Below are 26,578 nucleotides of genomic sequence, written 5' to 3'. Positions count from 1 at the left end.
ACTTCTAAAAAATTTAAAACGGCCGCCATGCCCGTGAAGAAACGTGCTCTCTTAAAGCACAACTTTACAAAAAAAAACATATGCCAAAATGACATTTCAAGATGGCGCCTGGACCATTGAGTGATACAAAAATATTAATTCGAAAAAACCCCACACAGCTTCAGTAAAACAATTTTATTTTGCAATTTCACAAATTCGCATTATTTCCAATGTGTTTCAATTAAACAACCCTTCGTAAATTCGCTTCAGCTTCAGCTAGCATAACTAACCACGTTACAGAAAAGAATCATCATCAAAACTGCCGTCACATTCTGAAGCGAATTCGAGAAAGATTTGGTTCATTATTTCTACAAATGTCTACATGTATAGTTACACAATAATTGCTTGCAGTAAAACTCATTTACTAAGTTGAAATCCTACACTTTGTCTTGCTTAATACAGACAAACAAATGCCACTCGAGGAATACACTATAACTCCTATAAGTATACTAGTTAAATGGTTAAAATACGAAATCCTCAATTCCTCTACAAAACAGCTTTAGACGACCTCATTCTTGCTCAGTTAATGACAGATTAGAGACGGCATTGCCCAAATCGAGTGCCCTTTGATGATTAAAACCAATAGTATTGCTGTCAGGTCCTGCTGGCTGTCGAATGATGGTGAATCTGTGAGAAAAATGAGAGACATACATAAAAAACCCCGAACACAACTCATCGAAGTTCACCCTGTGCGTTTTAGGGGGGATAGCACAAAAGTTTAGATGATTAATGGAATAATACCTAAACTTGCAAAGAACTAAACTAACCCAACAAACCCATGCAGTGGAATTTATTAAAAAACTTTGAGGTAATCTGACATACTTGAGAGACTGATCATCCCCAATGAGGCCCAAACTTCGTCGTACAAGACGTTCAGGTCGTTGTCTTTCACTGTAAATAAAGAAAAGGTGAGAAAGAGCTTATTGCATGCTGTCAACAGTCAAGAAGGAATGAACTCCGAAAGCATGCACTTACCTAACAACAGAAATCTTGCACGCACTCTGTTTGCCATTTCGAGTGTTGTGGATGATTGAAAATTCCACAGTATCACCAGCCTGCATTTCAAAATATCGTTCATCAGAAAATGAAGACAATGTTTAGGGTTTTAAAACACACACGCGCGCACTACCTTTATCGATATTGTATCATCTTCAATTTCGCTTGTATGAAAGAACAAATTCTTGGCCTCGTCAGTTTCATAAGCTATGAAACCATACTGGAAGAAAAATTTCACAAATGAATTTCAATCATCAACTCCCAGCCTTCTCATTCTTGGTCAAGGCAAAAAGCGTTCGAAGTGGTTTCATCTTCAAACACAAACAATTGAGGTTTACTGCTGAACAGAGCCAATATTTACAGGCCATCACCACTGTATATCAACTGATTTCTCCCCATGTTACAGATAAATCCAGGAGAAAACCCACCTCACCCTTGACAGACTCAACAACTGCTCTCAAACGTTCTCGCTTAGCAGTGATCTCGACAGCAAACTGCTTGTCCGAGGTTTCTGAACAACCAATGCGAAACTCAACCTATGTGAAGATTATAAAATGTTAAATGAATAGGAATCGATAGGACAAAGGACAGATGCTTCTCATTACCTTCTCTCCACATTGCAGTACAGTGTTCTTGTCAACCAAACCAGTTATGCCGTAAGGAATAACATAAACAACATCATCCTCCACGTCTTTGCTCTCACTATCCGATGTTTCTATCATATATTCGATCAAACCTTGGTAATCAACTTGCTGTAAAAAACAGAAACTGGTCAGTCGATCAATGGCGACATGATTTTTCCTAACACTACTCATGCCAGTGATCAATAATGGAAGTCTCTCTAACCTGAGGGTCTGCTCGTCTCAATGGACGAAGAATTCTTCCTTCAAACGTTCCCGAAATAACAGTCTGCAAGAAAAATAAAGAACAAAATCAGCTTCTCCCAAAACTAAGAAATGACTAAAATGGAAGGAGACTTTGAGAAAGTCCACTTCATTCTATAAAATCTTTCGTTTCTCAGGTTAAAACAAAGTATCTTACTTCTTGTGGAATAGTACCGCTGGCTAGCTTGATCAGCCTCTCAGCAGCAACTTTCCCGTTCTTTGCCGTGATATTAAACTCCACCTCATCGCCAAGAGAAAGATCTCCGTCATACTCACTAGAAACGAAAACCAAGAATCGTTAAAGCGCTTCCTGTACAGCGTTAACAATGTTGAAGATTCGCTTCATTCAGGCCCCGTTCAAATCTAACCACCCCAATCAGCGAAATGGCATATTTGAACGAGGACTTTATTACGAGAACCGGGCTTTATTTACATGAAAACATGCAATGTTTACTTACATGAAGCGAAAGAAGATGTCTTTCTCGTGATCTGCCAACTCAATGAAACCAAAAGTATCCTTCAACGCAGCAACAAAACCCTTTAAAAGATGAAAAATGAAAGTTATTCAATTGCACAATATGAATACGACATTCATCAATCCAATACGATGACGTCATTACGTACGAGATGTTTGACGTCACTATTTCGTTTCATCACAGTAACGTTCACAGCCATTTGGTGTCCAGTTCTCTCACTGACCGAAACTTGAAACTCGACCTGAAATTACACAACAACTATTACACAAACCAGATTGGATACCGACCAAACCAGATTGGGTACCGACCAAACCAGATTGGGTACCGACCAAACCAGATTGGATACCGACCACAATAGCCAATCAGAAAGATGCGTGGTAGGCAAACAACGTCAGTTTTTTATGAAGGTCTATAGAGTACCTGATCTCCAAATTTCGCCATCGTTCTGAGATCAGAATCAACGGGAAAGAATGGCAAAGCAATCTTCTCATTTTCAATACACGCAACAATCAAACCACACTCGCTGTCCCTGGAAACCAAGAAACATTGTAAATCATTGGAAGTCAAGCATGGTTTTTGACCTTCTACACCAGGCAAAACTAATGAAAGTTTGATTTAAGGTTTTCACCAACCTTTCCCGCTCCACCTTCCTTGGACTTCGTCCCATCCACGGCGCTGACTCACGCTCCACGATTCCGGTAAACCACTCTTCTGTCATTGGCTGAAGAAGAACACACGCAATACGTAAACAGAAGGTGGAAGATGGTAAATATTGCGGACAAACGAACTCTTACCTTTAAACCAATACTTCCTCTCGGCAGGATTCGCACGCGAATTGCATGAAGACGTCCACCTGCGACATAATCCTACACGGAATATGAGAATTAACAGAATCACCGTTGAGACAATATGTCATATTTATTGGTGTGAATAAAACATTTCCATACCTCGACAATACTGAACTCTACTTCATCCGAAAAGTTGATTTCTTGTTCCTAAATGGTTCGGTGAAAATCAATTCAAATCATCTTTGTTCGACTTATACGATGAATGTTTGTGAATAACACGGACAAGATTAGTGGCTTCGATCATGATCCTTTACACTTACCAGGTCAATAAGCTCGCTGAAATGGAAAAACAACCTCGAGTCTCTGTCACAGCATTGAATAAAACCAAAACCATCTTTCAACGCGGATACAAAACCCTAGAACACAGCAAGAAGTCAATTTTAACAAGACGAGGAAAAATATCAGGTGTTTCGCAGAGATTATGCTATATACCAACCCTTTCTCTGACACTGCCACCGTTAGAACTCTCCGCCTCTTTTATCAGATAAATCTCTGTTGCTCTTCTCAAAGAATCTCGCCGATCTAGGCAAATAATAGAGGTAATTGTGAGAGGAGAATATAGATGATTTGACTAGGGGAAAATCTAGTTTTCTTTGCTTTTATAGATGGTTGTAAAACAGAGTTTTACCAGTTGCAATTTTGAAGCCGACCACATCGCCAGGAAGGATGGTGAATTCACCCAATACGTCTTTCTCACCATAAGGCAGTTCAGAAGTACCATCGTTGGTGCTGTACAATACTTTGCCGTTCAATGGCTCCTGTCTCTTGTTACGACTGAACACTTTCTCCACGGTTCCTTGGAATGTGTCTTTACTGATGTCCTCAAATTTCACCGTGCCTTCCGGAAGAGGTTCCACCGACACTGCCACCTCTTTGCCCTGTAGGGATTATAGAAATATGAAGATGCTCAATGATTGATGTAAATATGAGAATGAATAAGACTTGATTATATCGAAGTTAACGTACGTTGCGGGCATGAACAACAAACTGCACATCATCTCCCAGCAAGAGATCACCAATACCACCTTGGAACTCGCTGTAGTGGAAGAAAATCTACAAGAAAATTCCCCAGAGTTAGTGCACGACCTAGAATTCCTGTTTTACCAAGGCAGAACTCATTTAACCCACAGAATATAGTTCATTTCTCTGGCACAAACCTCGTTGACTTTGTCAGCTCTTTCAATGAAACCAAAAGACTCCTTCAATGAGCAAACAATGCCTTGAACGTAAACAGGAGGAGCTGCTTTGACAAGCAACAGCTCAACCGCACAATGATGACCATTTCTAGAAGTATTGAGATAAAGCATGTCTGCTGTTAGATTTGTAAAGTCAGGCCTTGATTGATTTAGTTGTGGCTATAAGATTTCAAACACAAATACTCTTTTTAACGTTGATTCAGGCTTTTGAGTCCCCTTGTGGGTATGAGGTTTAAAACAGAAAACCAACCTTTTGTTTTCCAGAGTGAAAAATGACACACTGTCGCCTTTGTATAGTTGAGAGTTTGAAATAACATCTGAGTGGTAGTATGGCAGGAAGAACGACTCCTTTCAAGAGAAAAGCAACAAAGATATACAGGGATGTTTAAATAATATTGAGAATATTTCTATACATCTTTCACTAATCTACTTACGCCATTCACTTCGTAGCAAACACGACCAGCTTCCGAGTCACCATTACGGGAAGAAGACTAAAAAGCATGAAACAATGGATCTTTAAACAACCTGTGCAAAACTGTCCAGTATTTTTACAAAACTCTAATACCTGTTTAGGATAACTAAACCTTGGTGGCTTAGCCTCAACTTCAACTTTACCAACCACTCTTTCCTCACTCTTCACCTAGCAACCAACCATCACAAAACTCATCAGAAATTGTGTAAATGAACAATGAAAAGGTTGTGAGTTTTGACAGTCAGAAACTTACCTCAAAAGTCACAGTTCCTGGTTCCAATTTCAACACACGACAGGCAATTGGCTTTCCTGTACGTGTATCTGAGGATACCTCAAATTCAACGTTATCTAAAAGGGATAGACAAGCAACACTTTACTTATTGATTCTCAGGAAATACAATTGTTTTAGACATTTGTTTATTATTATTGAAGATATAATAATTTTTTTTTAACTAACCTCCTGTTTCAAGTTCATTAGCATTCCCCTTGTATTGGCTGTAGTGAAAGAAAACTCTTAACTCCTGCTCTGCGCACTCAATAAAGCCATAGGTTTGCTGTCAAAGAAACAAAATAACTCACATGAAATTGACTGCAGGTAAAATTAGATTACACAGTTGTATGCTTTTATTGAATGAAGTTGTCTAAGAGCATATTGACAAAAACATTAGGGGAAAACATACACAAAGTTTTTCAATCACTCCAGTTTCTCTTATCCTCTGATGAAAGTTATTTGTTTGTTTGCCATTAGAAAAATAGTAGTCAGTGTTATGATGATAATCTCGAGATTCAGAGTTCTGAAGAGAATGCTTCTACAATAAAAAATATATTGTTTTGAAATACTATAAAAAACAAAGTCAGAACGGATGGATTAACTTCCACGTTAATGACACTTGTTTAATTAACAAGGTTTTAATTGTAATTTGACAAACCTTCCAAGCATCTGTTGCCATTTTGAACGACCACGAAAAATGTGAAGATTTTACAATGTAATGCTGCCAGCAGATATAATAACAAGTAGAAAAATTCTCCTTTACTTTTTCAATTCATCAAAAAATCTAATCCATTTGCTCCAAATGACTGGAACATTTATATAATTTTATGAATATTCTTCTAAATATAGTCAGGCTCTGCCTTTGAATGAATGTTTTCTATGAAATGTGGGGGGCAATACAATTTCTGTGGATATTTCTATGAAATCCAAGCGGCCGTTTCCTCATCTTGTTCTCCATTGTTGATATTTATTCCTAGAATAATGGGAGAAACATTTTGTGTTTAAAGATGCCTTGCACATCAAGAGGCAAAATATAACAAACACCAAACATGGATTGGACTTGAGAATTATAAAAGAAAAAGAATGTTTCTCCTTGCATAATTCTTTGCGTGCAAATCTCTTTTGCTCTCTCTCTTAAAAAGAACTTCTGTATAAGACAGTCAGCAAAGACAGTTACAAATAAATAGGGAAAGCTGCCTAAATAGAATATATTTGGCAAATATTGTTTATTTTTGAAAAATAATATATGCAATATTACAAACTACAAAGTTCAAAGTAATATTCATTCTTTCCTTTAACCCTTTTACGCGATCAAAATTATTACATAAGTCTTTTGTATTTTATCTACAAAGATACAGTTTTTGGTACAACGGAGAGTACGAGATTAATGAGAACCTCGTGTCATATTACAATAAAATTTAAAACTCAGCAAAATATATATTTCTAATGAAAACTGAATGTTCTCACCACGAAATATCAATTTCTATACCACACTGGGACGATCGCCTTCATCGAAAATTTGACAAGGTGCCCTACTTTTTTAAAAATACAAGACGAGGGGCAAACATTGTCCCAAAAGGAAATAAAAACTAATAGCATGTGGACTTCTTTATCATTTGTGTCGACATAGAAAACCTTTGTTAAACATCGACGCTATACACTTGCAATAATCATGCTATTATAACGTACCAAAGTGAACAAAAACGATGCAGTATGTTAGATGAAGGTTATAAGTACTTTATAATGATTGATCACAAAGTTTCATACCTTTCAAAGGGCAAATTTTGCCCCAAAACCACAACACAATGAAAGAGGTTGCGATCCGCCATATTACACCGGTCTACTCTAGTCGCATGGGGACTTCCTGCGCATGACGTCACAAACGTGCATAATTATCTATTCTAATTGCATAATTACATAAATTACACGAATTATAAATTAATTTGTAAACAAAACATCAAGATGGTCTGCGTTTTGACTGTCTTCGTGCTAATTTCTAATCGTATCTTTGCGATATGAGCCAGAAACTTGGACGTTTTTCGGACCCACGAGATCCGAAAAGGCCAGAGCGTATTTCGTTGGCTTACGGTGAATGGAAAGATATCCCAAGCAGAATTATAAAAAAGTATGGAAAGGTGGTCACTGAACTTGATCTAAGCTACAATAAATTTTTGTATCTTTTGCATTTTTGATCTTTAAAATCAGGATAACTGTAATAATGTGATAACAATGAAAAGAAGTTGTTCCTTAACTTCATATATCAGTGATTTAAAGTCCTTATGCGGCTTCACGAAGTTAAACACAGTCATCCTAGATCACAACTCAATATCAGCGAGATCAACATTTCCCCAATTGGACACGCTTGAGATATTATGGCTAAATCATAATCAAATTACAAACCTGAGTTTATTTATTGAGAAAATCTCGCAGAGCTATCCAAATCTTAAATATCTTAGCATGATCAATAATAAAGCTGCCCCAAGCTACTTCAATGGTGGCACCTACACCTCGTACACAGATTACAGGTTAGTGATAGTATGCTTCAGGGGGGGATCAGCGAAGGGGGCACCTCTAAAAATACTTATTGTGAACAAAAAAGTAAGTAAAAAACTACAGCTTCAGCTTTTCATCTACAGATTCTTTTGAAAATTTTGGGGGGAATAGGGAATTTCATTGCCAGCAAATTTCATGCCTTCTAAACCTTTCCCTCCTCTCCCTAAACTTTGAGCAATGGTCAATGATTACCCAAGATGAGCAATAGAAGTTTGACACCATATTAAATTAAATCACATGAAAGTTTATACACATTTATGAACTCTATTTTCAGGCATTTTGTGATTAGTTCACTTTGCAAACTTGAAATATTGGATGGCACAATTATTACTGAGAGTGAACGAAAAGAAGCTACAAAGGTGTATGGAAAACGAAGAGTAAAAACTCGCAAGGATTATGTACATAATAAGAGGAGATTGTGAAATCATATATTAATTTTTCTGATATTACACTAAAACCGTTATCAAGTAGTTCATGTTTTATTCACGCTTTATAAAGGTTTTTTAACAATTTTATATATAAATTTATAAATATACATTAATATTTATACAGTAATTTAATATCTTTCTATGTCCACTACCTGAAAGCAGTCGGCTACAGAATTACGACAGTAACTCAGAAACAATGTCTCTGCTTTTGCAAGCATCATGTTCAAGTCCATGTTCATTGATAATCTACGACAAAACAAAACACAAATACAGGAGTGTTACAAAGTCATTTTCAAGTACCCTATCTAATCAAAACTGGCATTTTCATTTTTCACTACTACTACAGTAATCAAGGTTTACATGAATTCAAATCACAAACTTACCCATTGATAGTATTATATATTGAAGCAAGATCACTACAGTTGCTTAATTGTGTACGATTCGATACCAGTATCGCCAAGCAGATAAATAGATCGAATGTGAAATCTGCGTTAACCTCAACAATTCCAGTGTACAATTGTCCATCTGAATTAAAAAGAAGAGTTAAACACACTTGTCAAATGCTTGAATATTACCATATAGTTGTATCATGGCACAATAGCAGGGGAGATGATCAGGAACATTACCCTGGTTTTTTAATTCCTCTGCTCTTTTCTGTCTCCTTTCTTTCTCTGCTTCCAATGACGATAGCTCCAGATGATGGCTACTAATGATCTCAAATATTTTCAGAGAATCCTCGTAATTAAACTCTCGTTTAAAATTAAGCAGAAGCCATCTAACAAGAGTTAAATGGTTGTTAAAATGATTGCATATGGAGCCTAATGGAGGGTACATTTGTAATTTGGAAACACAGAAGATAATCTTGTTCATCACCTGTGACAGAATAGTAACTCTTTGATATCCAGACTTTTGAAGAAGTCATAGAGTTGTGAATCCATTTTTCTCAACAATGTTTGGATAAGTTCTATGAAATATGTTTATCTATATATTCAATATGTACTATTTATTTGAGAATTTGTCCACACAGCTTCTGTATTAATAATGTACCTACCTAGCTTGCTGATCATTCCATCTTCAAGGAACTCTCTCTCGACCCTTTCCATAAAGTTGAGAAAACAATAATATGTTTTATACTCTGACTTAAGCACAACATGAAATCGACTGACCAAATCATTCATTCCTTGTGTATATCCAATGTCTATGAACAAAAAGATGTTAATATATGTCATAAATTCATAAATATGTAATAATCAGTTAGCATCAAATAAACAAGACAAACCTGGTGAAAATGAGACATAAGTTAAAAGGATATTTCTCAATGCTAATAGATTCTTTGGATCTCTACAATGAAACATAGATTTTTGATATTTTTTAATATACTCAAAGAATACAAAGATAGGAACGCATTGTTGGACATACTGATAAAATTTTAAATTGCGATCAGTTCTTGGGACATCTTTATCGATAGTTCTTAAATAATGTCGTAAATTTGGCACATTTATCTTTTGCTTATTCACATTGATCTAAAATAGAAATGCATATATTGGTAGTGAGCCAAGAGCTAGAAGGTTTCTTTTTGACTTTAAGGTCAAAGAGAAATTTTTCCTTGATAAAAAAATCCCTACAATCCAATACTTGATGTTATCTTTACCTGTGCTTCTATTTTTGCAAACATCAACTGCTGTTGTACTTCAACTGATTGGTTTTCCTTGTTGACACCAAAATTTGGATTGTTGTTTGTACAATAGGCTGGGTTCAAGTATCTTTCCAGTTCTTCTGAACTGTTCTGTTCTTTTGCTAAAGTATTTTGAAGTTCTTCATGCCATTTCTCTTTCAAGACATCATATTGAACCATTCGTTCCACTGTTATCACCTCCCGTTCTCTAGTAACAAATTATACCATCAACACAAAAACTCATTTGCCAACCATGCATCATTGGCAAGCACGAAATGACGAAATCATTTACCCATACATATATATATACCTTGATGTTGAGCTAAAAGAGTAAAATCCAAACAAGAACATCCAGACTTCCGCACGAATGTCATGACTTATTCCACCTAAAATAAACACTTGTTTCATGTTGACCTCATTTATCAATCATCAGGAAATGATGTCATTATTAGAACCATCAGATTAACTGAGAACTTAATCAGCAAGCAATAATTGAAACTTAACACTTAATCAATCAATATTTCGTTACAAATTTAAATCTTTCTGTAACAATCTTCCACATGTTCTGTCCAAACAAATCTGTGCATTGTAATGTAACAAATTTGTGTACCTTTAAAAATAGCTTTCCGCAGTCCAGACTCGTTCAAAATTCTTCCATCGCTGTTAAAAAATGACCTCCATTCGGTTTCACAGAGAGGTGGCTCCCTTTCCACGTTCGATGTGGGAGAGGAAGGTTCGATAGCGGCCGCCAAAGGCACGCGATTTTCACCACTTTCCACAGATTTTGCGTCCTGGAAATTCATGTAATCTATAAGCAGGGTATACATCAGAGTTGAATCACGAGGTTCAATCGCCAAATTTTAGTGTATTTTATACAATCCATCCCGATTATAGCCGTCAAAGTTTCCAAGTGTACGCAGGGTTGTATAAAATCATATTATTTCTCATCATATTTGACGGATAAGTTGATAAATCACAAAGGAAGGAGAAACAATGACATTATACAATATACAACTTCACTACACCCGATTCGTACACCTCACACCTGGCTCGTAATATTTCAAACCAAGTCACCTGAGAAGTTCCCATGTGCGGCAAGACGAAGAGCCTGGGTGCAAGACCATGGGGGGTGGATATTTTGGTAATAATTTCACGCCCAGAAACCACGAACTTTTAATCCTAAATTTGACCCTAACCTTTACCCAACCACTTATACCAAAGGATTAGAATCAAGGATTATATTCGTTGATTCTGGACATGAAATTAATACCGATATTGTGTCCTCACGACTCAAAAGAACGAGATTTTTTGCACTCGAGTTTGGGAGTAAATTGTCCTAGGAAGATGGTGCAAAATATCACACAAAAATGGTGTTTTAAAATTCTTTTTTTCTTTGAGAAAATTCGCGAAGTAGTACATTTTACAATACTATGAATTCTTATAGAAAATATTATTATGTTACAAATTGTAATGGCCAAAAAAACTGGCCACGATGTCAATAATAAATGCTAGAAAAGCACATAAAATTTCCTCGACTGATATCCTAAAAACTAGGTCAAGCCTCATCTGCTAACGCACGCATCCTTTACCCGTTCGACCTGAGTATATTAGTGTGGCAACCAGACATACAAGTGTGGGAAAAGTCTGGGATAAGAAGGCATCGTTAACATATTGGCTCGTCCTTTCCATCGCAAATTATTTTTGAATAAGTAAAACCTACACAAAAACAATTTATTAAATACAAATTTTCAACCGAGTAGATACGTTCACGATATGAAATAAACTGAAGTATTCAAAGTTTTTTAAGTGAAATTCAGTTAGGAACAAAAAATGAACAGCTATTTGTTTCCATCCTGATAGTATAAATTCCTATTTGATACTGAAAAGTATGATTATTTCTTCAAAACTCTTTGTTTAAAAACACTTTTCAAATATTTATATAAACACATTTCAAATATGCCCTGTTCAGCCCATATAAATATGACTATTTTTACCTTCCTTTTTATATTTTTTAATCGGGCGAACAGTGATTATTTTTCTGTTGTAGTTCACTTGCACGTGTGCGTAATTCAGGCAGTGAGCTCAACTTATACCTGGAGTAAGAATATCTAATATTCTACCAATCTATAATTGCAAAGATAATAGTTGACAGGCGTTTTAACATAATATGCTTGAGAAAGATTTGCTGAGTCAACCTTTTTGGGGTAAGATCCTACTCCAGGTTGGTTTAGAGGTCACTGGATTTAAGCAGCTCTGCATAAATTCACTTCATGAATGGTGCGAGCCGCGAGTGCATGCTGGTATACGTTGGACATTCGGGCAAGCCAAGCTGTTTAAATTCCATGATTTAGCATGAAGCGATCTTCACATCACATTATGGCACAAACGGTGCTCTTTAAGGATGAACGACGCAGGGACTGATTGATGTCTGATCTCTGATTCGTGATATTCTGACGCTGCGAAACACAAGGATAGTTATCTTAATAAGCGAACCAGGAAGACACCTGGAATCGCAGTAAAACTAGGAGTTCTTATCAGAAGAAGGGAAGAATGGAAGAAGGGAAGAATGAAAGAAGGGAATAAAAGTCTTCTTAGGAGTCTACTTTGCCAACAAGTGTGATAAGAATATCAAGATGATGATATATCGTGAAATGCACAAACGGAAATCTTATATACCTTCTCTTTAGCTTGCTGTTTCAACTGTTCCTGAAACGAATAAAAAAATGCTCAGTTTTCAAACGAATATTACACAACAACAACATGAACTTTAACACAAGTTAATTTCTGATTCGAAAAAGATAAAAGCATTTGAATAATGCGTGTGTTTGTACGTCTGCGTTCTCTCGTTTACACAACAATTGAAATCAGACACGGAACGTTTAGGGAGAAAAATCCCGACTTTGAAAAGTCGATGAAGATAAACGAATTACAGCTGGATTGTTTATTTACCTCTTGCAGTCGTGCAACTTGTTCTTGCAGTGAAATAACGATGTGAAAGTTTTCTTGTAGTTGACTACTTTGCTGTAGATACAGGAAGTATTCACGTTACCGGGACGTGACTGAACATCCTGGCGGTAATTTCCTTGAAATTACTGAAACAAGGAAATAATATTGTCGCAATGTCGCCTACCTTTAACAGCTCGTTTTTCAGCACTTGTATTTCGTCAACAAGACCTTTCTCGCGTACCTTTGAGAAGGAAAAACAACTTGAAAAACGAGAAGCATAAACATTTTATAGTTGAAGGGAAAAGGGGGAGTTGTGACAACGACCTCGGCCGTGTTTTGTCTTACCTTGGCCTCTTTAAGCTGTTCGTTGTAGTCAACGTGACTATCTGACACACAGCCATTAGTGTGAATACCAGGTTTAGGAAACTAGAGAAAGAATACAGCAGAATGTACAATTAACGAACTTCGTTTATTTCTACTAAAGAATTGACGCAAATTATCAGGCTTAGTTTACCTTTGGCATTGGTTTTATTGGAGTAAGTTCTTTCTTGTCACGAGAATCTTTTCTCCCTGTCTGACTTGGAATCTAAAATAAGACATGAATTTTACAAACATTCCAATGGTCACAAATCCAGGATAAAGTGGCATAACTCGGGGATAAAAATCCTTGTCCTTACCACAATCGCTGGCATTTTTGTTGTCTTAATATCTTCTCTTGGACCGCTATATAAAGTAAAAACATAAATAGTCGTAAGAACCCAATGAAGGATCATTACCATTGCATTGTTACAGACGTCTTTTGCCCAAGTGCTATAAAATTGTCAGACATGAAGTACCCCGCAATATGCTTGAGAAAGACGCGAGAATGTTGTGACATCGCTGAGGTACTTACACTCTTCGTTTCGCTGGAATTGAGCCATTCGTTGATGACGTTCTTGTTGCGGGTCGTTGCCTAAAGACAATATTAAATAGAGACATAAGCATAGAAAGTTAAGTGTTTACATCCCACTGAAAGCATGTAATTGTATAATAGGCTCGCGCCAAGTGCCCCAAACCTATATTAGGAAGTTGTAAGTTGTAACAATGTTGCTTCAAAAAAATCGTCTCTTACAAAGTAGTTAAGATAATGCTCGATTTTTTTTGCGATTCTAACAGCCTTTTAAGCTGTAACAGGCCAAAAAAAACAAGGTTGTAACCGAATAACAAAGTGCTGAAACTTCTTGAAGATGTTGACCCAGATGAATAGTGAAATAAATCACTGCTAGAAAACCATTCATCATTTGGTCTGACAGCGCTGAGATTGAGAACAAAATGAACTAAGTACTACTTTGTACAGCTCACCTGCTCTCGATTGATGGCGGCGGTGCTGGATTGCCCCATGCTTTGATGCTATTTGGGGTCCCACGAGGTTTTCCAGGTGCGTTAGGGGATAATCTAGGACAAACACATGAAACAAAATGTTTATAAAAACACGTTGGTTCGTATTCTAGTATGTCCCACACATGCAATTGAGAAGACGCGATATAAACCTACCCTCGTTTTGAGACACTTTTCGCCATCCTATGATGAAACAGGACAAAGAAAAATGATGATATTGTTGAAGTAAAAATATGGCTACTAACGTGATATCAGGCTACGATTTCACCTGCAATACTTACCCGTTATTTTGCTTCATCCGGCTCTATGAAGAAAAGAAACTCAAATAAATAATTGAATAGAATATATCCATACTTGCACATAGAAAACCACACCATACAACTATACGATTATGATACAATAACACACGATATGATGTACTATACTCTACCACACCATATATATATACTGTCCCATTACCACAACGTACTTCAACCATGCCACACCATACTTCATATACCAATACCACAACATACTCTATGGCAATACCACATCATACTTCAACCATATTCTTTCGTCAAATTTGGTAATCATGCTCCACGCATTACAATACAATACAAAAATCTGACATATTTGAAAATGACTATGAAACATTTTGTTATTGTCGCGAAACTCTTCCGCAAACTCCTCGTAATAATAGCGAAATCCTAACGCGGGTGTTTTATCGCAAGACAATACAATCTTTTGCGATATCTGCCGTGATGCGCTGCTAAAGACTTTAATCGAAGAATTAATCGCAGAAGACGTTTTACACTCGTATTGCATGCAATGGCTCGTGCATATAGTCACAGATCCCACCTCATATCGTGTTGTGAATTCTCCCACAGAGCATCATCATTGTTGGTTATTGTTAAACTGTGTATTTGTTTAAAACTGTCACTATGGCGAACGCAAATCTTCAACAAAACGCTTATCAATAGCGTCAAACTATGCGCTGTTAGTCTAGACGCGAGAACTAATAAAGACAGCTGATCTAAAGACAATACCTTTGATTAAAGCCATTCGCGACTTTTAATACCGTCAAGCAAGTATTGAGAACGCAGAGTTTACAACCCAAGCCATGCATCAAAGCTTCACACACACTTCAGGCGCATCAGAGACAAAGAGCCAAGAAACCCCTAATCCTCAGTTTCTATTCACGACGAAGGAAATACGTGTTCTCTGTTTACGAAAGTCTCAAAATATGTCTAATCTGCCCGAATTGCCCACATTTCTGACTTGTGATAACGTATTGAATTACAAGAGCTGCATGCTTATGCTGTTGTGTCCGCAAAATCAGATAATAGGATAAACTTTAGGAAATAAAAAGCCGGCCACTGCATGGTCGTGATATGCTTCACAAACGTCCAGGATTCCCCCAACACGAGCAAGTGCGATTATTATTTTCAAAACCACCCCTAACAGCATCAGTTTGTTTACTTATTACTAGCTAACAACGCAAAGGTGACAAAAGGTTAAAAATTTCTATATTTAGAGAGCTGTTTCGACTTGGCAAGGACCTCGGTGTGTCCGATTCAATCCAATGTTTATAGCTACCTTTATATATCATGTTGTGTGACAAAGTCTCTGGCAGGCAAAGCGTGAATAACCCTGGTTAAAAGCATTGAATATCCTGTGAAAGATGAATGCAAACCTAGACATTCTGCCACCAAATAATAGTTTTGATTAAAGATAAAGTCAATTCTTCGTTCTTTATCTGTCCACAATCGATCACTCAAATTGGTCAGATGAAATGAGTGGAAAATCACTCTCAAAGTGAAAATTAATTGGGCGAAAAGTAAGTTTGTTTCAAACGGAAATTGCAAGAATTATAGAATTATAGAATAAAGCTAAGCATGTACTTAATGCTTTTTCAATGATTGGAATACCAGTCAACCCATGTTCAAAATAAATTTATCAATTGGAAGCAGAACTTCTAGAAACTACGAAATATGAACATTTCAGCAACTTTGATATGATACAATGATGGATGGATGTGGGATTGTACCGTTGTTTTTTTACATTTTGACAAGTTGTGTGTGAAACCTAACACTGGAGTTGCTAATATATGTAAGAATACTGGCTTCTTGGATTTCTTGTCTCAAGAACGAGAGAGCATCAGAAAATAACACAAGACTGATGAATAAAAACGAGGAATGCCGAGGACTCATATCGAGTACTTGGAACAAAGACATTTTCCTCCAAAGAGTGAGTCACGTACTGAAAATAGTTCTCATTATTTCAGCCACAAGAGGTATTTGCTTATGCCAAAAGCTTTCCGACTACACCCCCACAAGACTTGAAACGTGTTCGCCTACAGACATTCTTTACCTTTCGTGATGCTTGTTCCTTGGTTGGCGCGGGAGTCATCTTGACCTAACGCAATATCCTACCATACGAATGCCGGCTAAACGTACGACGCTCGGCGGCCGCTGCGAGCTCGATGCACGCGTAACGTACATCCAATTATAAAGTTACCTTCGACGACGACAAAACGAAATGTGCGAGATTTAAAATCCCAGAAAGGTTTTAAAGAGGAGTTTCACTTAGCAACATATTATGAGGTCACTCATAAAGCTTAACATTTTAACACTATCAACGCCTAATCGTCTGTTAATCCACATGACCATACTGCGTTGCTTTGATGAAGTCTAAAGAACGAGGTGATGCGTACACTACAGTAGCTCAACTATAACGCGCAGAGCGACAGAACATCTGCTGAACACAACAAACAAAGACAGACGCCATGTGTGTGCATACTCTTGTGTTTTGTACGCACACTAATCGCATTCAAAACGAGTTCTATTGTTTATCATGCTTCGCGTTTCTTCCAGAACTTATCAATGTTGGAAACATGAGATGTTTTTATCGCACCGTTATAGCAAGCGTCATGACAACTCAAGACAAACTAACCTCCATCGAGCCGTGTTGTTCCGTCGGTGTCATCTCGACGCCGCTCTCTGAGGTAACACTGGCTGGTCGTAATTTCTCCGAGCCTACCGGAGCACGAAGGCTTGCCGTGACGCCACTGTGCTTCGTACGAGGAACGCCAGGTTGATAAAACACGTCACAGTTCAGTTGTACTTTTGTTCGTTTTCGCCGCGGTTGACGTGACTGCGTGGACTGGGCACCATCTGCGGGCACTTGACCCGGCAACACCGCAGCCTGAAAAAAAGCAAAACTTCATGTTATGATTTTCGTGACATGATCTCGTCGTACCCAGGGTCTTCTGCTCTTCGAGAGGTCTTCTAATTCCCCCGTATTTCACTCTGTGAGCAGGCTATCTGCTCTTCGATTCATAGGAATCGTAATTCAAAATTGCACTTACGTCATCAGCAGGGGTTTCCAAGGTAACACCTCCAACATTCTTCGTCTCGGCGCCCCCCTTGGTCTTCGTCCGATACTTTGTGTAAGGTTTTCCCTGCGATATTCCCGGCTTTTTTGTCGCGAGATCTTTCTTTGGTTTTATAAAGACCTCTTCCTCAAGGTCCGAGCCAGCGCTCTCGTCAACGGAGGAAATACCGTCGTCAACGTCGAAGTTTTTATCTTTCTTTATACCGTCTTTCAGCTCGTCTTTCAACCATGTCGGAGCCTGGCGAACAAGACACAATTCGTTATACTATTCTTACTAGGCTTCTGCTTTACACGATGTGCATGCATATAAATATATGTTCACCAAAGCAAGTAAATATCTCTGAGATGAAAAGTTTGCCTTCATTGAAATCATGAACCCATACCTAGAGTGTATCCAGGTGGGAAAACCAATACCCTTTACTATTTACTTCGCTACATGTGACAGAATTATAGAAGTCGTAGGCTTGACATTACTCACATCTCCAATCGTGTCCATTTCTGACGAACTGGATTGATCCGCGGTGGACGAATCAGTATGACGACGTAGACTAAGAAATAACAAGTGAAATTGAGATCAGTCAACTGCATATCACAGAAATCCAACCAGGAGGATATTCGTTTTCAACTAATCGGTAACTTTGCTTACACCTTTTTAGCAACCCAACAACAGTCCTCAGAAGTCCCCTGAAATCCCCAGAAGTCCCCTGAAGCTTAAGTCTTCAAAAAGGCGAGAAATCTTACCTCGTTCCGGAATCATCGAGTCCATTTTTCGACTGCTGCTGCCTTAGGCTGATTTCCGACGACGTTCTTCGTTCGGCTACGGTCTTCATCGGACCTTCTTCGCGTTTCGTCGACCTTCGCTTCGACTTCTTCCGTGGCGCCGGCGCAGTCGTGTCAATCTGAACAAACGTGTTTTCGGCGTAACCCGAGATGCGTTTAAGAAACACGGGATAATCCCCGTCCTTCTCGCTCGGTCCACAGATCGCGTCCCACTGGAAGAGGAGGGTTGGGACAGAGATTGGATCGCAATCATTCACACGAAGACAGCCGGCGATACGACAATGTGAGAGGTTGCTTCGAGACACGCAATCTCGGAGATAATTGCCTTGATTTCGCCAGAAACCACTTTTAGGTCGATCACCACTCGCAGAACTTGAAAACGAAAAGTAGTACATCAAATCATTAGACAGATCATTAGGTCTTCTAAGTGATATTGCATGAGCTTTAGCAGTTTAGCTCCGTTTTCCACCAGGCAAATAGGGAGTTCAAGATGCAGCAAATCTACGAGGCAGACGTGACATGAAAACAGCCGCTAGTGTTTACATATACTTTGGCTTTGACTTCATTTTACCAAAGGGAAATTTTTTTATACCTGTTGTTAAACTGTGCATGGAAATAACGGCAGTATTACGTCAGGTCTGCGTCGTAGATTTGGTGCATCTTAAAGACTCAAACTCGCTAATATATTCGCGCGAATGGTACGAGATGATATATTCATATATGGGAAAGTTGGCAACCTTTCGCCCGAAGAGAGTAATAACGTTTCGAGAATTGACCTCAGAGATACGAAATATTAGACTTATAGGAATTATATATATGTATGAGCGTTAAGCATGCAAGCACAAGGATAATAAATACGTGCTCACCTGGGTTTTCCATCCACGCTTAGGTTTGCATTTGTACTTTCGGACAAAGTGTCTTTTCTTCGGGAGCCAACATAATCGTGATCCAAGCCTGAACTTGGCCTCGTACGAGAGTAATCGCACTTGCCTGAACTGGGTCTGAAAAGAACATGGATTTGTTACTGGTTAGAATCAAAACTTTCTATCTAAATAAACTGGTAAATTTGTAGCTGGTCTTTAGTTGCAATTGGAATTAAAATCCGGAAACTAGATTTGCTGTCGCCTTTCGTCGCAAAAATTTGTAATCAGGATTCTACCTGGGTGAGGATACTGTACTCTCGGAGGCTCCAGAACTTAGACTAGAGCTTGCATTTCGACGATGTTTCTTCTCAAACGCCTCATCAGATCTTGGTCCAACTTCGTCGCAATCCACGTGAACATAAGGCATGCTCCCCCAGAAATATATCGTGTCTTCATCTGTTCCAGTCAGAGTAAATAAATCACCGCATTTCATCATCTGAAAGGAAGTAATAGCCATAGTGTTAGGATAATGATTATTTTATAAAAGTATAAATTGATTGAGATATAACTACGAGAAAAAAAACAATCTGCAGTACACAAGTTCAAATCTTCTGCAAAAGCACCAAACCTACCGTAACACGTTTATCAACCAGAGATTTAACACAGGCTGGGGACTCGACTGTTTTAACATTGCCATGGCCCAGCTGACCATGTCTATTATCCCCAAATGTATACAAGTTTCCCGACTCCATGAGCACCGAGCTGTGGGTTGGTCCCAGGGACATATCAACAACACTGTGGCGCGCTAGAATCTTCAGGGCTGTGGGTGTCGTCCGCCCTTCAACTTGTACCTGGGGAAAGGGGAAAAGTACATCAAGGATGAGCAGTTGTTTAAATATTTCTTTTGATAATTTTTAAGATCCCCACTGCCTTACCTTAGTCAAAAGATTCTTCATTTGCACGAGAAATCCTTGTCTGTTGTTCAGTCCGAGTTTATTGTTTGTATTCCTGGGAGAAACAAAGAAAGAGTTAGATATGACATTCTTTGCCTCAAGAACGAAAGCTGAAACGTTTTCAACAAGCATCTTACTTTCCACAAGCGTACAAGGTTCCTGTGTCTGTTAGAAACATTGTGCCATCCATTCCACATTGCGCTTTAGTGATCATAACTTTATCTCCAAATTCAACCTTTGTGGGAATTTTTCTGACGAAAAAATTTTATTATTTATTGTTAGACCCTTAAATGAACCATTTAGAATTGGTAGAGACCTCATGTATTGAACATTCTCTAACAATAACAGTATTTCACTCATAAATTATCTATATTACATTGATTCTGTAAATACTCCAAAAAATACCCAACTACCCCAAGTTACTCACCTGCTATCCTCATCACCTTGCCCCAGCCTTCCATCAGCGCCACAGCCCCACGTGTAGACGCTACCGTCATCGCAGACGGCGGACACGTGATGTGGACCACAGCTAAGGCTGCCTGTGTCCACAGCAAGAAGCCCTTCAACTAACTTTGGGCGGGAAACGCTGGACCAATCACCGTGTCCCATGCAACCGTAGTCGCCATCACCAAATGACATCACGATACCGTTGTCTGTCAGTAAAACTGTGAACCGATCACCGCTACAGGCCCTGATGATTCAAAAAAGAAAAAAACAATATTTAAGCATCCATATTAGCTTGGATGAGGTAGTATACTTCCCCCACGTATACTTCCACTTTTAGACAGCTTGAGTTCAATACTTCATGTACTTACGTGACAACGTTCTTTCCTTTCACTCCCTCGACCTCTGTAGGCTGATCTCTAGCCACAAGATCTCCATGACCGAGCTGTCCTTTGCTATTATCGCCCCAGGTAAACACGCGACTGTCGGAGCTCACGACACAAACATGATTTCGACCAACGCTCACCTAAAAACACAAACTCACTGAATACCAAAATTTGATTCCTAGCTGCAGTTGTCTTAAAGTTTTACCTCAAATCAAATGAAGAACAATACTGTTTTAGGTGGTTCTTAGGCACATCCTCTACAGAAGATCTAAAGGAAATGCAGCCGTTTTGATACAACTATCTTCCTAGGCACTTACATCAGTAATTAAGATTTTCACCGGAAGATTAATTGGCACCACACCAGACATTGATCCCAAATCGACATAATAGAGTATTGATCTAAAATCAAAATAAAAGTTATAAAAAAGATTCATTTTAACTACGACAAATTTGAAGAGAAAATTCACCTTCGTTTCTCCTTTCTCTTGGGATTCAGCGCGCTTTTCAATGATTCCTCATCACACATGTCGAACTGACAAAGCAACTAGAATTTAAAAAGAAAGGTTAGTCATCATATGGTTCCAGTGGACTATCGCATGTCATGTTTTTCAACTATAGAGTTATCTAAAAACACGCTGCATTGATCTGGGTGATTCTCTGGTCACACATGTGACAATGCTGTTCTATTTTGCTACATGCAATATATGAAGGCTGAAGAAACAGCAATGTCATGCACGTGTGTGACCAGAGAATCACCCACTTACTTCATGGACTCTTGATACTAATTCTGAAGCATCTGGTCTGTATTGTGGCTCAATTTGCAGACAATCGCGAACCTGGTAAGGGAATAATTGTATTTTTTATTCCACTGCAGAACTACGATACTCATTTGTGAACAAGTATGTTGTTTCAAACAGTTTCCTTGTTCAAACTGAACTTATGAAAGGTGTAAAAGAAACGAGATGTCTACTGCTTTAGCGGCAATACCGCACATACCAACGCTTTGAAATCCTGGCTGTAGTTTCCACGAATGGGAGCAAACTGACCCTGTCAAACAATGCATAAAAACTTCAAAATGCATAAAAGTATAGTGAAGATTGTTTTCAAAGCTTGATTTTTTATAAAAATTGTCTTCCAAGCTTTTTTCAGTTTTTGCTCCCCAAGGTTAGATGGACTACGGACTAAATGGCAAGGAAATCCAGAGAGGTGTATTAGGCCTACACATGGTAAAACAATGCACGCGGCTTTTGAGCGTACCTTAACAATTTTATTCACAAGTGCGGGTAAGTTCGTACTCTCAAATGTCTTCTGTTTATTTGCCATTTCGTAGAGAACACAACCAAGAGACCAAATATCGCTTTTTTCATTGTAATCCCTGCCTTCGCACTATGAGACCAAAACAAGAAACGAACTGATTAACCACGTATGTCACTTGAGCCACATTCTACCACTTAGAAGGTCGGGTAGTATACACGGTATGGTATATAAACACGATGAACAGAGAAGAAACTCACAATTTCAGGCGAGATATAGTACGGAGTTCCAAGGACAGTATTAGCGTTGCTCTTAGTGTTCCCAAGCTGTTTACTGATTCCAAAATCACCTAACTTTACGTGGCCTTCCAGCGTTAAAAATATATTCTGCGTTTTCATATCCCTAGGAATAAGGAAAGTTGTTAGACCGGGTCTTGTGCCATGGACTCTGAGAGATCGAACCACGGTCCTCAAAGAATAGAAATGATTTTTATGACGTGTGTATGTGTGTTTTTCTTCACCTGTGTAAAATCTTATGTTGGTGAATGCATTGTAAAGCAAGCGCCATCTCGTAAAACATTTTCAAAATTTCCTTCTCTTCCATCTCCCGATCAAGTTTCGTCAGGTACTGGGCCAGGGTTCTAGGAAACAGAATACAGAATATTATGCAACGACAGGACGAGGAAAAGCTTTCTGTGAAAAAGACGCTTCGTGGACCATCGATAGAGGGAGATAGCTTCACTCTCTACAAGTCCAGATGAAAGTTTTTTGAGGCCATACCCGCCATCAGCGTATTCCATTTCTATCCAAATGGTGCCATCTTCTTCAAAACTATCGTAGCAATTGATGATGTTTGGATGATTTAGTTTTGACATAATCTTTGCCTAAAACGTGACATAAATATACTCATATACGAGAGGTGCAATACTGCGTCAATGAAAACTGGAGTATCCTTAACCGCACTCCTTCCGAATTGCATATATTATGTAGTGCTGTTTCAGCTACCTCGTTCGTCGCCAATTGCCGTTCCTGTGCAGTGAGATCGTGCATGTTTATCTCCTTCAGGATCACCAACGAATCATCATCTTTCTTCCGGTACAAAACAGCCGCGCCATAAGACCCTAAGTTCAGTAAAATTACCGCTTAGCTACACTACAAATACGTTCGTTTCTTGAACAGCTATCTTATGATATTTCAAACATCGACGCAATTAACTTTGCCTGAAGGCAAAATAATATTGAAAGTCCAAGAGACAGTTCCTCAGGAAGCACGCTTGAAATTGTCATATTTTTATAAAGTACAAAACGAAACTCTAAGAGACAGAAGTAATTTTGTGATACCGTTATAACCAACTGCTTTTATAGCCACAGGGCAAACGATATCCTGTCATGTTTTGATGTAATTTACGTTCAAAATAAATGAAAGTTTCTTCATGAAGTATTTACCTTTTCCAACAATTTTTATTCTTTCAAAATTGCTGATGCTTCTTGGGGTTGCACCTGACCATTTTCTGAGCTTCTCTGATTGGAAATAAAGATCTCCAGGCTCGCAACTGAAACAAGTGAATGAAATTTAAAATACATAAAGAATTGAAAAGGGAAAATAAATGCAATTACTTTCAAATTCTTCAATGGAAAGAATGTTTGAATTGTTTTACAGTAATGTTAATAAAGCTTCCCAAATTAAATGCAGTTTTGGGATTTTGCCTTGATAAGCAAGGATAGATCCAGAGAGGTTTTCTACATAGGAGGGAGATGGCTGGATTATAGGGCTTCCCACACCTGGCCTGGCCTAGGCTAGGGGGTGCATGCCTCCCCACATCCCCCAGTAAATTTGACCCCTGTTTATAATAAGCATGACAATCCCCACCTTGTTCCATGTTCAGAGCTCGACTGCTTCTTGCCAGATATCTCAGGCCCCATGATGTCCTTGGTCATGTTGATATTCAATCCCTGCAGACATCATGAAAATGAGATTACTTTATAAATTAAGACAGCGATTTAAACCAAATAACTTTATGGAAAACTTTACTAATATATGATGTACATGATAATTTGTCTATAACCTTGTACATTTTTCATTTAATGTAAATAATTGTGAAATTTAGTCTCTTATTGCAATGCAGTTTTGTATAGATATTTTACAATCAATCAATTAAGAAATCAAACCTCGACAATAGCCTCCAACTCCTCGACAACCTCTTTCCAGTCTGTTGACAGTAAAACTGGACAATTTAGAAAATCAAGGCGTGCTGAAGAGTCGCTTCTATCAATAAACGTCGCAACTTCTTTGAAAAAGTTTCTAATGTCTTCATCTTCGGCCAAGGATGGTTTCGATAATACCTAAAACAGATTACATTCATTTTAGCTATGCACAGCTCTACACTAACTCTAGCAATAAGCCTTGTTAACTAACACAAGCTCTCTTTTATTGAAGTATATCAAAATTTCTTCTTTGTTTCTTTCATTGGTTTTTAAATCAAGATACTTTACTGTTTACAAGAAAAACTCACAGATTACAGGTGATTAGGCTGAATATCTCATTCACAAACTCTTATATCTACAATCCTAGCTCAGTCAAACCTGGATTTCCTAATATGCGAGGTTAATTTGTTGAATTATAAATACAATCCACATAAGACCTAGCAAGTGCACTGTTGACTGATAGGTAAGCAAGAGATTGATAGCATTCTTCAACCCACAAGTACAATTGCTAGGCAGGATGCAGGATAACGATACAATCACAAATGGTTTAATAGATTACATAAAAATGTTTATCAAAGTTTTTTAGAAATATCTCAGCAAGAATACAACCAATTACTAGGGTGAGACATTGTTTGTTTAAATGCACCACATTCTATACAATATTGACATTCTAAAGAACTGAATCTACAAAAGGGTTCGTAATCATTGTATGACATTGAACTCAACTGTAAATGAACATTGTATACAGACTTGCAGATACTCTACAAATAAAAATAGGGAAAGCATGCAATCAAAATTTAAAAAACACAGATTGAAATGAAGAACAAAATACCCTTCTTTTGAAATGAATATCATGACCTTCAGGCATATTTAGGCAAATTTTACAAATCAGATTATCTTGTTTCATGCAGTATTTATTCAGAATGATATTCTAATATTTCTACTCTTTGGCTAAGTTCACTGTATTATAGAAAGTAATTCTACATCAGAGGTGTTAGTTGAGAATTATAACAAAAAGGCTGAAGAAATATATATACATTCTTTGTAATATTTACATATTAACTGCGGCTTAAGTGTCTCAGATTATTTACTCAATCCTAACAGGTGAATTTATGGCCATTCAGTTAATATTAAACCTAACGTGTTGCTAACACAAATAAGTTGTGTAATAAAACGATTGCTTAGAAGGAATAAACCACTATTCCCCAAGAGTTTTAGAGGTACGAGATCTTCACAAGATCGACAACTTTTAGGGAACTTACATAAACCGAAATTATGTGAATTGATATTCCGTAATTAATTTCTTTCTAAACGTTGTCTAGCTGCATCAATCATCATATGCCCGTCAAAACATTTGTCATTATTTCATTTTCCGCATATTCACTCACCTTTTCTCCTCTCCCAGAGCATAAAACCATACTGCCAGGATGTCCATGAGCCAAAAAAGCGATGCTGACGGGCTTCGTGCGAGTACAAGCTTCCTTTATTTTCAAAAGCAAACTATCTAATTCTTCACCATCTTGTTGATAAATGAGTATAGTAACACCGTTCAGAGCTGCGGTCTCTAATGCCGAAGGATGTCTAATCTTTGAAGATACAACTACCAAACGATGCACGTTTGAAGAAGCCGATACAGAGAGCAAATTTGTGGACGAAACACTGCCTGATATGGGCTTAACATTGTCATGTTCCTCGTTTTGAGTCGAATTCTCGTCAATTTTTTCCGGCTGTTCAACAGCCGCCATAAAGCGCAACGCAAGGCGAAATCCTTTAGGATTTGCCCCTACATTGTCCACGGTGTATCACACCATTTCTCGTCAACATTTCCAGTATTTAAATGCCATTTATAACAACAAAACGGTGACGATCCTGGGCCATATTTTACAGACCACAAAATAGACACATAGCACTTTTCGAAGTTAAATATATTATGACATTTTCCACTGAAATAATTCCTCCGATTTAGGTGTTGAAATGAAAATAATGATGCTCTCTTCCGTGTTTAATATATTATACTCTCGACGCTACAATACTCAACCAAGTTTATATAAAAAGCAATAAAAGAGAGCTGTTTTAGCTTGGTAAACATTTATTAACAATCCAAAGTAACAAGTACTGAATTTAATGTACACCGGATATTGAACCCGTTAGATACAGGCACT

The 26,578-nt window shown here is 37.9% G+C and overlaps 3 protein-coding genes and 1 long non-coding RNA gene across 4 annotated transcripts; 1 reads left to right on the top strand and 3 right to left on the bottom strand.

The window, feature by feature from the left end:
* Window positions 1-159: 159 nt before the first annotated feature.
* On the bottom strand, window positions 160-7,031 carry LOC114525541 (cold shock domain-containing protein E1-like). The gene is made up of 27 exons (XM_028546924.1): window positions 6,950-7,031; window positions 5,841-6,155; window positions 5,592-5,720; window positions 5,369-5,465; window positions 5,165-5,259; window positions 5,005-5,079; window positions 4,874-4,930; window positions 4,690-4,787; window positions 4,401-4,527; window positions 4,210-4,296; window positions 3,872-4,121; window positions 3,680-3,765; window positions 3,504-3,599; window positions 3,343-3,390; window positions 3,190-3,261; window positions 3,028-3,116; window positions 2,816-2,924; window positions 2,544-2,636; window positions 2,378-2,457; window positions 2,077-2,194; window positions 1,882-1,944; window positions 1,641-1,787; window positions 1,464-1,571; window positions 1,169-1,255; window positions 1,015-1,094; window positions 862-930; window positions 160-666 (listed from the first exon to the last, which is right to left on the bottom strand). Exons 2-27 carry the CDS (start codon window positions 5,859-5,861, stop codon window positions 549-551), a joined length of 2,499 nt encoding a protein of 832 aa, XP_028402725.1. The 5' UTR covers window positions 5,862-6,155; window positions 6,950-7,031; the 3' UTR covers window positions 160-548.
* Window positions 7,032-7,145: 114 nt separating this feature from the next.
* LOC114525534 lies at window positions 7,146-8,217 on the top strand. The gene is made up of 3 exons (XR_003687207.1): window positions 7,146-7,355; window positions 7,447-7,707; window positions 8,010-8,217. It is a non-coding gene; the product is annotated as an uncharacterized LOC114525534 (long non-coding RNA).
* Window positions 8,218-8,290: 73 nt separating this feature from the next.
* On the bottom strand, window positions 8,291-10,851 carry LOC114525460 (TBC1 domain family member 15-like). The gene is made up of 10 exons (XM_028546821.1): window positions 10,449-10,851; window positions 10,149-10,224; window positions 9,815-10,046; window positions 9,583-9,686; window positions 9,443-9,504; window positions 9,215-9,361; window positions 9,037-9,127; window positions 8,790-8,938; window positions 8,547-8,688; window positions 8,291-8,409 (listed from the first exon to the last, which is right to left on the bottom strand). The coding sequence occupies exons 1-10, from the start codon at window positions 10,663-10,665 to the stop codon at window positions 8,292-8,294; spliced, it is 1,338 nt and encodes a 445-aa protein (XP_028402622.1). The 5' UTR covers window positions 10,666-10,851; the 3' UTR covers window position 8,291.
* A 362-nt stretch (window positions 10,852-11,213) lies between these two features.
* Window positions 11,214-26,540, bottom strand: LOC114525324. The gene is made up of 35 exons (XM_028546582.1): window positions 25,805-26,540; window positions 24,381-24,554; window positions 24,082-24,164; window positions 23,658-23,764; window positions 23,218-23,333; window positions 22,993-23,096; window positions 22,734-22,853; window positions 22,474-22,615; window positions 22,217-22,345; window positions 21,956-22,006; window positions 21,724-21,795; window positions 21,427-21,503; window positions 21,277-21,358; window positions 20,945-21,099; window positions 20,557-20,820; window positions 20,267-20,380; window positions 20,112-20,184; window positions 19,809-20,027; window positions 19,473-19,672; window positions 19,180-19,314; window positions 18,275-18,685; window positions 18,012-18,081; window positions 17,508-17,771; window positions 17,093-17,344; window positions 14,443-14,465; window positions 14,318-14,344; window positions 14,126-14,218; window positions 13,677-13,736; window positions 13,462-13,507; window positions 13,299-13,370; window positions 13,130-13,210; window positions 12,969-13,025; window positions 12,788-12,859; window positions 12,515-12,544; window positions 11,214-12,294 (listed from the first exon to the last, which is right to left on the bottom strand). The coding sequence occupies exons 1-35, from the start codon at window positions 26,159-26,161 to the stop codon at window positions 12,208-12,210; spliced, it is 4,419 nt and encodes a 1,472-aa protein (XP_028402383.1). The 5' UTR covers window positions 26,162-26,540; the 3' UTR covers window positions 11,214-12,207.
* Between the last annotated feature and the right edge of the window lie 38 nt (window positions 26,541-26,578).

Source organism: Dendronephthya gigantea, unplaced genomic scaffold (assembly GCF_004324835.1).
Source record: "Dendronephthya gigantea isolate DGI-Jeju-01 unplaced genomic scaffold, DenGig_1.0 000034F, whole genome shotgun sequence".
NCBI classification, from domain to species: Eukaryota; Metazoa; Cnidaria; class Anthozoa; order Malacalcyonacea; family Nephtheidae; genus Dendronephthya; species Dendronephthya gigantea.
The sequence above is the reverse complement of the archived record's forward strand: the minus strand, read 5'-3'. Positions and strand labels throughout refer to the sequence as shown.